The sequence below is a fragment of the Psammomys obesus genome, unplaced genomic scaffold, assembly GCF_907164565.1.
Source record: "Psammomys obesus unplaced genomic scaffold, mPsaObe1.curated_primary_1811, whole genome shotgun sequence".
NCBI lineage: Eukaryota > Metazoa > Chordata > Mammalia > Rodentia > Muridae > Psammomys > Psammomys obesus.
In genome coordinates, this window is record NW_026588752.1 from 3,949,894 (window position 1) to 3,965,082 (window position 15,189).

The window sequence follows — 15,189 nt, forward strand, 5'->3', positions numbered from 1 at the left end:
ATATATATATATATATATATATATATATATATATATATATATATATATATATATATATATGTTTAAGAGACTTTTACACTGTTTTTTCACACACAGAGAGACACGCCCTCATCAGTCAGGACAGAGTACGAGCTGCTGCAGTAATAAAACTCCCATAAAAACACGACTGGTTTTTCTTGCTTCTGCTCTGTGTGTGGAGGAGACAGGAAGGGAACAGGCTTGCCTTCCACGCTCACCTGGCCTTGGATTTGGGGGATGAGGCTAATGGTCATTTATCCCCGGAACACCCATCACTAGGCCAGGCACCATGGAGAAGGCAGCTTTAGCAGCTGCACACAGCCAAACTAAAGCTCAGTCTCAAGTTCACACCCTGTACAACCACCCAGACCACTGGCCACTACCAGTCACACCACCACAGGATGAGGGTGTGTGCTCCTTCCACACGCTGAGGAGAGAACTGTGGTGAACGCTATCCTGTGAAACTCCTATCCTTCTGTGCATGATGTTTAAAATCTGAAAACATGCAAAAAAAAAAAAAACGTCAATGTAATTGCCGTGATTTTAGGATAAGGGGCAACTACTCACACAGAGACACTCGAAGAAAGAAGATCTTCGCTCAGTTTTCACGGTCCTGTGATGTTTTCTCAATATCTTTGTGTCCTTCTGCCATGAATATTTGACACGAAATTAACAGGGAGTAAGTTGCACCACCGAGGTTGAAAAACAACGTGCACAGAGCACAGGCCCCTTGGGTGCCGTCACCACCAGAGTGCAGAGCAAGAGCGAAGACTCACAGAAATAGTCCTTGCACCCAGCACCCAGTGCCCTGTTTAGTGGCTTGGCAGCCCAGCTCCAGCATCCTCTGTTTGAGTTCCATCCCCGGATGCCTCCAGAAGTCAAGTTCCTACGCCAACCAGGTCCTCAGGCCCTGCCTCCTCCTCCCCTCCCAAACCTATTCCTCATGGCCTTGAGACCCTCTTTGTCAGCCTGGACCTCTCCATCTGTAACACACCCCTAAACATGATCTTCCTTCCTCTTACCACACCCACGTCCAACAGAGAGAGAGAGAGAGAGAGAGAGAGAGAGAGAGAGAGAGACCCTACACCTGGCCTCAGGAGCAGCAGCACACCTATGACAGCTCAGGCCTTTACCGTATGCTGGAGGCCTCTCCGCATGGACACACAGCTCTGCCCAATCCCATAGGTGCACCTTCCCTGCTCAGCGCCTCTTATGATGTTCAATTTTAAGTCTTTTCTACATCTCAAGCACCAAAAACCCAGCACACACTTTTTTTTTTTTTTTTTCTGAGACAAGGTCTTACACATCCCAGTATTTTAGTTTTCTTTCTGTTGCTATACTTTAAAAAAAAAAAAATCTGACCAAAAGCAACGTGTGGAAGAAAGAGTTTATTTTGCTTACACTTTCGGGTCAGTCACAGTACATTAGTGAGGCAAGTCGGGGAAGGAATACAAGTCAGGAATCTGAAGGTGGGTGTGCTTGCAGTCACAGGCAGCGTTGCCTATGAGCATGCAGCCAAGGCTAGCTGGCTCTAACAAGCTCATGCTTTGCTAACTTTCTTACACAATTCAGGCCACCTACCCAGGGGATGGTGCTGCCCACAGTGGGCTGGGTTAACATCAATTAACTGTCGAGACAACCCCCCTCAGGCTCCCCACTCTGGTTCCCCAGGGACTGCTTACCAGGGATCTTAATTTCTCAGCCCACCCAAAGATGCAGGCACCTAACCTATGCTCCCCAGCACGGACCCTCGCTCTGGGCACCCCAATCTGCCTGTGCCATAGTCGTTCCCCTGGAATTACCGTAACTCAGATACCCTGGGCTCCAAGCCAGCCTGATGAGCCAGTTCGTGTGACCTACCCTGCTTATACCTCCCTCACCCCCAGACCTGTGTGATTTCCGCAGCGGCTGCACCACTTTGCAATTCCACCAACATGGTAACAACTACACCAAAGAAACCACATGAAAAGGACTTTCCAAAGAGGACTCCGTTTGCCCAGGAATTAATGCCAACAATTGTCAAGCGGGAAGTCAAAAGTTTGTGCGCAGCTAAGGAAACAACACCTGAGTGAAAAGAAAACCCACAGAGCAGAAGGGAATCTTTCCCAGCTACACATCTGACAGAGGATTAATATCCAGTATACATAAACAATTCAAAGAAAAAAGAGTCAAGAAAATTAAAGACTAGATTTTTAAAAATGGATTGTGGACCTGAACAGAGAGTTCTCAACAGAATAAATAAAAATGGCTAATTTCTCAGAAAGTTTTAGCCATCCTTAGCAGTTGGGAAATGCTTGTTAAAACTCAGAAATCATATTACCCCAGTCAGAATGGCTAAGACCAACAAAATAACTGACGAAGAGAACAAACTCCCAAAAGTGTCCTCTGACCTCCACATAGAAACCATGGTGAGCATGTGTACACACACACACACACACACACACACACACACACACTGGTGACATAAACAAATATCTACTCACCCCAGGCAAGTAATTGACCACGGACCAAAGTAAAGCTATTACCAATGTCCAATTTAGGGAACCAATAGGTGGGCTGGCTTTACTTAAGGAGTCTATCTAGGTGAGAGGTTAACTGCAGGAGCAGAAACTACTGCAAAGCAGCTACATCAGCACCCGGCCAGCACAATGATGATGTGCACTGTGCAAAGATTACCCTTGTATTATTCAAGTGCTGGCTTCTCTGTCCCCATATCTGCTTGCAATCTGGACATGGCACTGTGGTGCTTACTTTAAAAATATCCTGTCTCATTTTGTCTAAATATTGTTCCCCATTTATTCTCTGATTTTTTTCAATAAAGCCGGTCAGCCAATAGCTGAGCAGAAGAGTGAATAGGGCTGGGCTTTCCTTTCCAGTAGGGGAAGGGGAGTTAAAGATTCATTCAGCCACAAGGTGAGGTCCAGACCATGAGAAAAGAGCTGGAGCAGAAAATCTTAAAACGCAAGTATCTTGAGGATTTTGGCTGGGAGGTAGTTAGATCAGCTTAGAGGACTAAAATAGATTAACATTGCTTGGTTATTGTGCATTTAAAAAGTTTAAATAAATTTTAAAGTGATGCAGGCACTATTAAAATCAGCATGGACAGTTCTTTAAAAACTAAAAATGAATCTACCATATAACTTAACTATGCCACTCCTTGGCATATGGCCAAAGAATTCAACCTCCTACTCCACAGACATTTTCTCAGCCATATTCCTTGTTGTTCTAGTCACAATAGCTGGGAAATGGAAACAGCCTAAATGCCCTTCAGCTGATGGATGGATAATGAAAACGTGGTATGGATACACCATGGAATAGTGTCAAGAAAAATGGAACCGTGAGTTTTGCAGGTAAATGGATGGAACTAGAAAGTACTATATTGAGTGAAGTAACCCAAACCCAGAAAGATAAAACCATGCTTTCTCATGTCTGTGGTTCCTAGCTCCAAATCTTCAGGTGTGAGTACACATCCTAAAGGAACCACAGAAACCTGGAAAGTAAAAGGGGAACATGGGTGTGGGGGTGGGAAGGGCTCTCGAGAAAGGAATAGTAGAATATCGGTACTATAAAATGGGAGATGGAAAAAATAAGGGGCTTTGATTAGGGAAGAGGAGGGAGGCCAATACAAAGGAGAGAAAGGTGGGTTAAACAACACAAAAATCTCTTTAAATGAGCCATAGGAAACCATATTATGTCATATTTCCCTAAAATTACATATAACACATAGAAGTGTATGTGTGTATAAGTGTGAATGGGTATATGTGTGAATGTGTATGTATGTACATATGTGTGTGTTTATGTGTATATTGTGTGTGTACATGTGTGTATATACATGTGTATGTGTGTATATGTGTATGTGTGAGGTGTATGTGCATACATATGTGTGTTTGTGTGTGTATATATTTTGTGTATATATATGTATATATATTTATGTGTGTATATACATGAACGTGTGTATGTGTGTCTATTTGTGTGTGTATATGTATGTGTTTGTATACTGTGTATATGTATATGTGTGCATCTAGGTGTGTATGTGTGAGTATGTATATACATGTGTATTTTTTCCTTTATTTATTTCATCACTTTACGGCCTGATCCCAGCCCCTCCCTCCTCTCCTTCTAGTCCTACCCTCATGACCCTCCCCACTTCCTTCCCTCTCCTTCTTTTCATAAAGAGGACCCCAAAGAGTACCAACCTACCCTAGTACCTCCAGTGACAGCAGGACTAAATGTATCCTCTCCCACTGAGGCCTGATAAGGCTGCCCAGCTAGGGGAAAGAGATCCAAGGGCAGGCAACAGAGTCCGTGTCAAAGACAGCCCCTACTCCTATTATTAGAGGACCTACCTGTTGACCAAGCTGCACATCTGCTACATATGTGTTGGGGAGCTAGGCCCAGCCCATGCATGTTTTCTGGTTGGTGGTCCAGTCTCTGTGAGCCCGCATGGACCCAGGTTAGTTTACTCTGTAGGTCTCTGTGGTGTCCTTGACCTCTCTATCTCCTCCAATCCTTCCTCCCACTCTTCCAAAAAACTCCCAAGTTTGGCCTGTTGTTGGGCTGTGGGTCTCTGCATCTATTTCCATCAGCTGCTGGATGAAGCCTCTCAGAAAACAGTTAAGCTTAGGCTCCTGTCTGCAACCACAGCAAAGTATCATTAATAGTGTATGTATGTATATATGTGTGTGTGTTTATGTATATATTTGTATATATGTATGTTATATGTGTGTATGGGTTATATATGTGTGCTTGTATGTGTATGTTCTGTATATGTGTTTGTATATGTGTGTATACATATGTGTATGTGTATATATGTGTGTATGTATACATATAAATATGTACATACATGTAGTTTAGATGAAGTCATGTCACTTGGGATGCTAACGCCTCTTACAAGAGCCACAGACTAGGAAACCTCACTACAGACATGAGAAATCTCCCTCCGAGTTACTTGATCAGGACTGAGATTTTGCTGGTCAGATTGCCCAGGAGACCCCCAAAGCAGCACATGCCATTGCTGCTGTCCTTAGCTGCCTCGCAGAAGCTGACGTCTCAATTGCTGAAGACACCGTGCACTTTGGACACAAAACTCAGAGGATTCCAACTGGGTGTGACCTGGAATCCTCCGCACTGAAAACTAGCTTTCATGGTATCAGAAGGTGCTGTGAAAGCTGCCAGAGGAGAGAAGCAATCAGTAGTTCTACCCAGCTATGAAGCCAATGAACCACAGCAAAGACCAGCACAGCAAGATATTTCTAAAGGTTGGGAAGTCCAAGGGTTCAAATGGAGCCAAGAATCCATGGTGAAGCCAAGGCAGGAGGCCGGCTGGGCTATGGGGAGCAAATGGATTCCCCTTGATACCCCAGCAGCCTAGTGGAAGGGAAAGGTGTTTCCTCCTGTGAGCCACTCCTGGAGGCCCTGTTGCCTGGTTGGCTGCAAGAAGGACTGTGCAAGAAGCTGCAAGTTGCCTCGAGAAAAAGAAAATAAAATGGTACCATCTGGCTGTTAACAAGAGCTTTGGAGGCAGAATGTCAGCAGACAGTGTGAAACTTGGAGGGAAATGTTAATTTCTATAACCCCAGTCCCTGCATGTATGTAACTGTACATATGTATGCAGGGGAAGATGTTTCCTCCTCCGCCTCTGGCGTCATAGAGGTTTAGTGCCTGGAAACCCAAGCACCAGGGCGGCTGGCCTCACTGCGGAACGCTGACACCTACTGAGGGGAGGCCCTCAGTAGAGACGTTAGGAGAAGCACACCACCATGCCTTCGCCTTCCTCTCCTCCTGACTGCACAAAACTTGAACAGTATGCTCACCTGGTGCCTGGCCACAGTGGCAGCAGACACTATCCAACACCCAAGGCAGACAAAGCCGAAACTGCCCGCTACAAGGCTGATTGTAGTCTCCAGGGCTGTGGCCATTTCATAAGCACCTGTATTCATACTCCCAGTGAATTCCAGAGGGGTGCAGAGCTTCTTAGCCTGGAACTTTTAGGGTACAAAGACCAGCAAAAGGCAAGCGCCAAAAGACATGTTTTCAGCCTTGGAGGCACCACCATCTATGTTCCAAAGCTTCTGCTGTGGTGGGGAAGTGCAGAAAGACAGGACAAGTGTGAATGTAGCTAGCTGTGTTTCAATAAAACTTTATTGATCTACACAACTTGGTTTCCAGCTCTGGCCCATGTTCTGCAGTCTGTCACTGCTATGACCTGTCGGGCAGCAGAGACTACTCTGTCTTGTTTAAAGATGCTCACCTAGCTAACAGTTGCTCAAATATTTGGAGAAGAAATGAGAACGGCAACATGTCCCCTCACCGTGGACAGAGGTGAAGCTTTCGAAGGGGATCATATTTCGATATGACGTGCTGAGGAACCACCAGGGCAGGACCCTCCACTGAGGTAGGGTTCTCTTCCAAGGATCAAGGGTGTGGTGGGCCAGAACAGGGCAGATAGACTATCTTGACTAAGGATAAAGTATTGCGTGCCCTCCATACACTGTTCTCTATAAAGATTCTAGCAAAATGTGGGGTACACACAAGCAGCCCTTCATATCCAGGGGTTCCACAAATACCACCTACCGCACAGCAGAAATATTTAAGGGGCTGGGAGGATTGCTGAGCAGATGAATGACTTGCAAAAGTGTGGGCACTGCAGTTTGGAATCCCAGAAAGCCACATAAATGTTGGGTATATAAATGCAGCCTTAGAAAGTGGAGATAAGAGCTACAGAGCAAGCTGGCCAGTGAAACCAGCCCTGCCAGTGAACTCTGGGTTTGAGTGAGAGACCATGGCTCAGTGAATAAAGTGGAAGATCAGCCCCAGCATCAACATGAAGCCTCCACAGACACACACATTCACATGGACCCATATACATGCAAAAGATCATGCATAAGCACACCAAGTATACAAAAACAAATGGAGAAAAAAATAAGAAAATATTCTCTTCTGTGCTAAACACATAGAGAGGTTTTTGGTTATTAGGCCCGCGGCAACATAGCATAGCCACTGTTAGGACACAGCACTGTATGAGGTACTGTAAGTCACCTACAGGTGGCTGAGAGTCTACAGGAGCATGTGTATAGATCACACACAATACTATGACATCAGAAAGCAAGAGGGCCTAATAGGAGAAGGTACCAAGCCTAAGGACAGTGAGCTCAATCCCCAGAAGACACACAGTGGAGGAAGAAAACCAACTCCGTAGCTGTGCTCTCACCTCCACATGTGGACCAACACACCCACATACACACATACACACACACACACACACACACACACACACATTGTGTAATATATCAAAAACAATTTACACCAGCATCCACCTATAGTCCATTTAACCGGGCACTGACCTAATGTTTCTGAAATCAGTAGCGCACAGCCCGCTCCCTAACACCACTGCAGGTACAAGGAGGCATGCACCTCTAGAAGAAGAGACTAATAGCAGTGCTGTGTACCCCAAAACTCTTTCTGTTCCAGCTCCAAGGAATAATGTTCCTGTGCTGTGCTGTGCTTAGGACTTCAGCCCAAACCTCTGTCCTTTGGGAGACATACGAACTTCCTTCAGAGTCCAGCATCCTCACTGCACCCCACAAGCTTGGTACAAGCTGCAGACACACCTTGTTCCAGTGGGCGGCCATGTCTCCAAGCAAAGCCCGAGGGAGAGCACCACCGGGGACAGTCTCCATCACAGAGAGAGTTTCCATGGGGAAGTCTGCTGTGTTCAGATGGGGATCCCGAAACCCTGCTGTGGTCTAAACTCTGTGTCACGAGCTGGTTCTGAAAGCCCTAGCACAGAAGTGAACACTGGGCAGCACCTGCCCTGCCCTCCCATATCCCTGTCACCTGGAACCCAGCAGGCAGTCTGGGTACTGGGAACCTCAAGCAAAAGCAGAAGACAGAGACGTCGCCTGAATCCGCCAGAAGGTTGAAGTGGGCAGGAATCCCCTTTGTACCCTGCCAGCGGATCCAAGAAGGGTAAACAGAGTGGAATCACTCACATAGTGTTAAATTAAAACATGAAATGAAATTGTGGGCTATCGAGATGTCTCAGCAGATGTAGGTGCTTGCCACCAACCTGAGCCCAAGCTCCAGGACACACATGGTAGGAGAGAAATGGTTCTCACAAGTTATCGTCATGCCTCCACATGCACACTGTAACATATGTGTTCTAGTCTCTCTCTCTCTCTCTCTCTCTCTCTCTCTCTCACACACACACACACACACACACACAATGCAATTTCCTAAAACGTTTAGGCATTCACTACCTATTTTGTGTCATGCTGAAGTGCTACACCAAGCATGTCCCATTCTTCACTGACCATGTCAGACCCCACAGCTCCTTTCTCTGAGACATCTTGACTGTGCTTAACAGCCAAAGAAGCTGAGGGCCACGGCAGTCCCGCAAGCTTCCCAGTGTCACACAGCCAAGAGGCGCAGCGGAGGCTGACACTCAACATGCCCTTTGTGGAGTCAGTCCCTGACATGACACAGCCATTGAAATCAGAGACCTTCTTGGGACTGTGACTCTTGGTGCTCCCTCTGGAGCACGTGAGACCCCTGGCCTCTTAGAGGAGATAAAAAAAAAAAGGTTAACAGTTGTTGGGTGCTCTACTCTGTGGTACAGCTGTCCATGCTCCTGTAAAGAAATCTCTCAGCCATGTTCCTGTAAATAACCTCAAACAAGTTCTTTGCTTCCCCAGGCTGGACTTAGTGAAACTGTTTGGCTGTTCTGTGGCTACCCTCTCTGCCTGAGGTGCATGGAAACTGGCTCCCAGGGGAAGTCAGGCAGTAGTTCTCTTACACTTTCACAAGGATAGGCCTAGTGACTTGGGTCGGTGAAAGAGCACTTGCCTAGAAAGTACCCTGGAGGTTTGAGGGACAATGTCTCTCCTCAGGCTAGCATTTGAATACTTGAGTCCCAATTGGTTCAGTCTTGCCAGGAGGTGTGTCCTTTCTGGAAGAGGTGTGTCCAGGAGGTGGGCTTTGAGAGTTTAAAGTCTTGTGCTTTTCTAGTGAATTTTCTCTCTCTCTGCTTCACACACTGGCTTTGCACTTTGAAGATGCAAACTCTCGGCTCTCTGATCCGGACACCATGCCTTCAAGCCACCATCATGGATTCTATCCCTTTGGAACCCTAACCCCAAATAAGCCCTGCCTTCTGTAAGTTGCCTTGGTCATGGTGCTTTATCACAGAAACAGAAGAGTAACTAATGTGAGGAAGTCCTGGGTTACATGTCCCCAGCACAGCGAAAACAAAATAGACAGTAGAGGAGATAGCTCGGTCAGCAATGTGCTCACCTTGGACCTGACTTTATGTCAAAAGTGAGGCATGGAGAGATGGCTCAGCAGTTAAAGAGCACTGGCTGCTCTTCCAGAGGACCCAGGTTCAAGTCCCAGCATGGCAGCTCCCAAGTGTCTATAACTCTAGACCTAGGGGATTTGATGCTCTCCTCTGGCCTCCATTGGCACCGAACATACATGCAAAACACCCATACACATAAAATAAGTCTTAAAAGAGAGAGACAGACAGACAGAGAGAAGGTGAGCACTGGACATGGTGGTGAGCATGTAACCCCAGGACTGGGGAGGCAGAGACAGGTGTACCCCTGGTGTTTGCAGGTCAGCCAGCCTAGACCAATAAGAGACCCTGTGTCAGGAAGAGAAGCGGATAGCAGCAGATGAGTGACGCCCGAGGATGGACTCACATGCACACCTGCGCGCGTACTCACATACACAGTAATAAATGAAAGTGGACCCCAGCCTTGAACCGCCTTCACTCCTAGGAGGTTATTGATAGCTATGGAGATACTCTGGATGCCACCCATAGCTCAGGGCAGTCCTGACCACTCCACTGAGAACAATCTGGATCAGCATCCAGAAGCAAACTGGGGGAAGGTGAGGGAAGCTACCAGCAAAGATGGTAGCTTCACTAGGTTTTCCTACTGCTGTGATACCACACTGTGACCAAATAGAACTTGGGGATGAAAGGATTTGCTTCAGCTTACAGATCGAGTCCCCATCACTGAGTGAAGTCAGGGCAGGAACTCAAGACAGGAGCTGAGACAGAGAACGTGGAGATGCACGGTTCACTGGCGTGCCCCCCGGCTTGCACAGGCTCCTTTCTTACACACGTGACCACCTGCCCTGGGTGGGGCTTTCCCACATCAGTCATTAATCAAGAAAACAACCTGCACTACAGGCAATCTGATGGAGACGCTTTCTCAATGGAAGTTCCTCTCGCCAGATAACTCTACCTTGTGTCAAAAATGGCAAAAATGAGGGAGGGGGAGCCCTGTGGTCCTGCAGTCTTGATACACCTCCACCCAGTACCCCTGATGCCAGTTACTGACCTTCCTGTCCTCATCCCATTCCCAGGACAGATGGCTCAGGAGGTCCGTCACGGATTTGGGAGGAGGGGAGCCTCGGTGAGTTCTTACCCTTGAGAGCTCAGCTCCATCCAGCAACAACCAGGTAACCTCAGCCCAGATGCCTGGTGCTGAAGAAGTCAAAGCAGGTAGACAACTCCCTGGAGAGGGTTTTCTCCCCTCCGGGAAGAGCCATGGGCTGCAAATCACACTGGGATCCCTCCCTGGGATTACAGAAAAGGAAAGAAACTATGCGACTTCTGACCCCAAGAGGCAGTCGGCAGTATTTGTCTTTCTGAGGCTGGGTTGTGTGGATTCTAGATTTTAATAGTTATTTATGTATATGTGGGAGCAGGTGTGGGAATGATCATAAAGCTGGGGGTGACCATGAGAGGAGAAAAGAGATGGTGAGGAAAGGGAGGGAGGGCAATAGAATACAAATACCAAGAAAGCAGAAAAGAGGTACTGAGGGAGCAGGGGGAAATGAGGGAGGGATGAATAAGGAGAGAAAAAAGAGATTTAAGCATGTGTGTGGTGTGGTGTATGCGTGTGTGTGTGTGTGTGTGTGTGTGTGTATGTGTGTGTGTGTGTGTTTGAAAATGCCATAATGAAGCCTAATATTTTATATGCTAACTTTAACATAAGAATATGAAAAATACTGCTTAGAATAAATGGAGGAAGAATGAATAAAATGAGAAAAAGGAAAGGTTAGAAGTAAGAAGTCCTCTCCTGAGCACCCTCGAAAGATGTCACACTCAGGGGCCCTGGAGTTCAAGTGTGTCTCCTAAAAGCTGCCTTTAGCAAGCAGCCAGCCCCCTACCCCAAAGATAAAAGCACAGCCAGGGAGCCACGCAGAGGAACAGCCCGTCACAGGGAAGCCTCTGCCACCAATCACCAGCAGCAGGGATGAGAAGGAACATTTTATCCTTAAAAAAAAAAAAAAGAAGAAGAAGAAGAAAGAAAGAAAGAAAAGTCTAGATGTAGCCTGATGCCCAGCAGCTTTGCAAAGAGTCCACAGTGACCTGTCACTGAGGAACAAGGAGGGTTGCGACACTTTCAACAAGCTGACAGTCACTAAGGAAGGGGTGCTGCTCTCTGCTCAGTCCATTCTCTCAGAGCCAGGGGTGGAGACAGGGGCTCAGCTCCCCCAGGAAGGAGCCATCTCTGCTCACCACCCCCTCACTCCCATCCCTGTGCGTACACACACACACACACACACACACACACACACCAGCCTGGAAACACTCCCTGGAGAATTAGATGACACAAACAAGGAAGAGGAATTTGGCAGGTGTTACAGGCAAGCCTGGGTTCTGGGCAGTCTTTAAACTGTAAAGCAGGAGTGTTTGCACAGGGGGCCACAGAACCCCCAAAAAGGAGGCTTATAACCAGACCAGGGAAGATCATTTCTGTCCAGTTCTGGCATATTCCTTCAAAACTATACCATGGAGCTCCTACCCCACCCCCAACGCCATGCCAAAGGAACCCCACTGGGTTCCTGGCTTAGTAAATTTCATTCAAAAACCTAGAGTTCTTTTAACCTCCAGAAAGCACTCAGTGGGGATGCCCCACCAAGCACTAGTTCCTTGGGGTGAATTTTAGCACCAAATCACATTATTGAGCGCACGGTGTACCAGAGCCACTCAAAACGCTTCTTCCAAACAAGCGTTACTTAACCTCAGGAACAACACAATGAAGCTGGCCTATAGGCATATTCGTTTTGGCAACCCAGATGCTCAGAGAGGTTAAGTGACTTGCCCAAGGGCACCCAGCTAAGGGCAGGCAGAATGTGCACTCAGTCTTGACATCTCAGCACTCAATGGCCCTGGGTCACATGCATTGATCCTGGAATCCTGGTCTTCAACACAGTTCTGTGCCAAAGGAGATGAAGGAAGGCAGGGGAAGGGGACCGTCCCAGAAACCAAAGTGTCGTGACACTACACTGTGCTGTGCCTGAAGCCAATCATTTCCTCCCACTCCCTTCCAGTCCTTTCCACTTTGTGACCCAGAAAACCTTCCCTAAGCATGTTCTTCCCCTGGGATCTCAGAGGCCGTTCACCTGGCCCGCCTGGATTCTTTGGGAATGCAGTAGCATCCATGGAGAGCCTTGAGCACCGATACAAGAGGCTTCACAAGTTCCTAAGAGCGACCCAGTGCCGGAGCCACTGAGCTTCAAGGTGGCCAGCTGCCATCCAAATGACTCAGGAGGAAGGGCCTGCTCCCTGGGGGGGCTCACCAGCAACTCATCAAATTGATAAGACAAGCTCAGCCAAGCAAACGGGGGGGGGGGGGAGCGAAGGAATCCAACCCCACTAGCCATTAAAAACAGCCAGGATGGCGGCCTCGGCAAGGGCAGAGCTTCCAGGCATGTATCTCCCGGGGCAAGATCTGTCGATTCACACCTCGGAGAGTCCAGAGAGAGAGCAGAGTCTTTGGGGGCCAAACGGTCTCCATCCCAATCAAGCCCCCAGAAGCAGCACACCACAGAGGCACCCTTGGCTGCTAGGGACAGAGCCTGGCAGGAGTGCCAACGGATTCCAAGAACTTTGCCTGGCTGCCCCCGCTCTGTGGGGACTGAGGTGAAGCCATGTGCCTCCTGCCCACACTTCCCAGAAGACTTAGAAGAGACTGGAGAGCACGGACGTGCGGTGCTGGTGGCGAGTGCACAGTGACTGCAGTCCAGGATGAGCACCGCAGGCGCCATGACCCTGGAGCTCCTTAGGTGCCCACCCGAGACCCTACCCAAGGGGACAATCTCGCACAGGCAGTAAAGTCTCAAAGAGACAACCCGACAGCCCTGGACAGAATGGGGGTGCCTGCTCAGGGCTACTTAAAGCAGCCCCACATGCTTCTCCTTCTGGGGACCTTCCTTTCCCCGTTTAGGCAAGCCACGGGGTCCCGCTGGGTCTGCTCCTCACCAGCCACACCTTGTGGGCTTCTTAGGAAATGAACAGCACATAAACAGTTCTTGCCACCAAGCATCCAGATCCCCGGGAAGTCCCTCCAAGCAAGCACAATGCGCCTGCAGGAGTTGCTGCCCAGTTACCAACTTCACCCGGGCGATGGCCAAGCATCCCTAGACCACCGCAGCCCTGACCCACGTCCCAGCCGCCCGGGCTTACTTACACTTCTGCCTTCGCCACCTGTGTTGGTGGCGAGCTCGTCCCGGGTTGGACCCGGTGCCGTGGCTCCGTCCTGGGGCTCGCTTCCCGCTCGCAGACCCAGCCTCAACCTCTTCTGCTCCGGAGCGTCGTCCTCCCTCCTCTGCCAGCCCTCCCTGCCTCCTCGCAGCTTGCCTGCATCTTCAGGGCTGCCTGGGGGGCTGGCCATGACTCCAGGTGGGGGCTCTCGGTGCCTGCTCTTGGGGACGAGGAAGGAAGCAGGCGCCTCCCGCTGCAAGCGGCCTCGCGGTCGTAGTGGGGCTGCTGCGCTCCGGCTCCGGGTCCGCGCTGGGCAGCTATGTGCAGCTCTGCTGGCTCGCCACCTCCCTCTGCTGGCCGTCACAGGCACTGCCGGTGGACGGGTCAAGCCTGTGAGCCCACTAGAGCAGGTACCCAGTGGACGCCCACTGAGGCAAAGCCATGTCTCCAACCATGTCACACCCGATGCCCGGGAAGGGAAGAAGAGGAGGGACGCCCAGGGCGGCTGGGAGAGGATGAACAACACAGTCAAGTCACCCTGGTCTTTGGCTGTTTGTATTTGGAATGGTTTGGGGCAGCCTAGAAAATGACATGAAGAATGTGAGGGAAGGCTGGCTGGGTCTATCAAGCCCATACTGAGGGATGAAGAGCAAAGAGGCCCGAGGATAACAGGTATCTTCCCTTTATTGTTTTCCTTCTTTCTCTCATTTAGTTCTTGCTGTTTGTTTGTTTGTTTGTTTGTTTGTGATGTTGGTTTCTTTATTGTTTTCCCTGAGACAGACTAGGCTAGCCTCAGATTCTGAGATCTCCTGTGCTTCCTGACCATTACTGACTCTTTTTTTTATCCTAATTTTGCTTATTTATTCGTGTGTGTGTGTGTGTGTGTGTGTGTGTGTGTGTGTGTGTGCGCACGCATGTGTCTGTGTATGTATGTGAATGTGTGTCTGTGTCTGTGTATGTATGTGAATGTGGCAGGGGGTGTGTGTGGATGTGTTTGTGTGTGTCTGTGTGTGGATGTGAGTGTGTGTGTATATATGTGAGAGAGAGAAAGAGAGAGGGAGAAGGTAGGTCAGAAGACAACTTTTGGAAGTCAGTTCTCTCCTTCCGCTGGGGTGAATTTGGATGGTCAGCTTGTGCAGCAAGCACTTCTGCCAGCTGCGCCTTCTTTGCGGCTCTGGTTTAGCTCCTAGATTAGCTAACTGACTAGTCAGTGACCCTCAGGACCCAGTCTGAGCCCCCACCCCCACCCCCACCCCCATGCTGGGATCACAGATGCTCACTGCCATGCTTCCCTTTCACATGGTTGCTAGGGAGCAAACTTTGGTCCTCAAGCCTGCACAGCAGGCTAGCCCACTGTGCCATCAGAAGGGTGGCACAAAACAGATGCTCAGGAGAAGTCTGTCTTAGTCACAGAAACACGGACTTCCGTCGCCTCAGTTGTTTCCCAGGTTTGAGCCAGACTGCAGAGCAGTGGCAGGACAGCTCCCTGCTGCCCCGGCAGCAGCCTGGTTACCTACCCAGGCAAAGCTGATCCTCAACTTCACCACAGAAAAGAAGCTCAGGAGCACAGACTATGGAGCAGGTAGGCGCTTATTAGGACATTAACAGAGGTGAGCATGGGGGTTGCTGGAAAGGTACTTAGGAGGCAGTAAGGGCACACCTTACTGTGGGTG

The 15,189-nt window shown here is 48.9% G+C and overlaps 1 protein-coding gene across 1 annotated transcript in view; it reads right to left on the reverse strand.

Moving 5' to 3' along the window:
- Nucleotides 1-13,765, reverse strand: part of Rbfox1 (RNA binding fox-1 homolog 1) — a 2,133,674-nt gene extending 2,119,909 nt beyond the window's left edge. Inside the window, exon 1 of the mRNA XM_055604373.1 lies at nt 13,503-13,765. Coding sequence (XP_055460348.1) covers nt 13,503-13,706 — 204 coding nt within the window. The 5' untranslated portion in view covers nt 13,707-13,765. The remainder of the gene's footprint in view (nt 1-13,502) is intronic.
- Nucleotides 13,766-15,189: the final 1,424 nt, after the last annotated feature.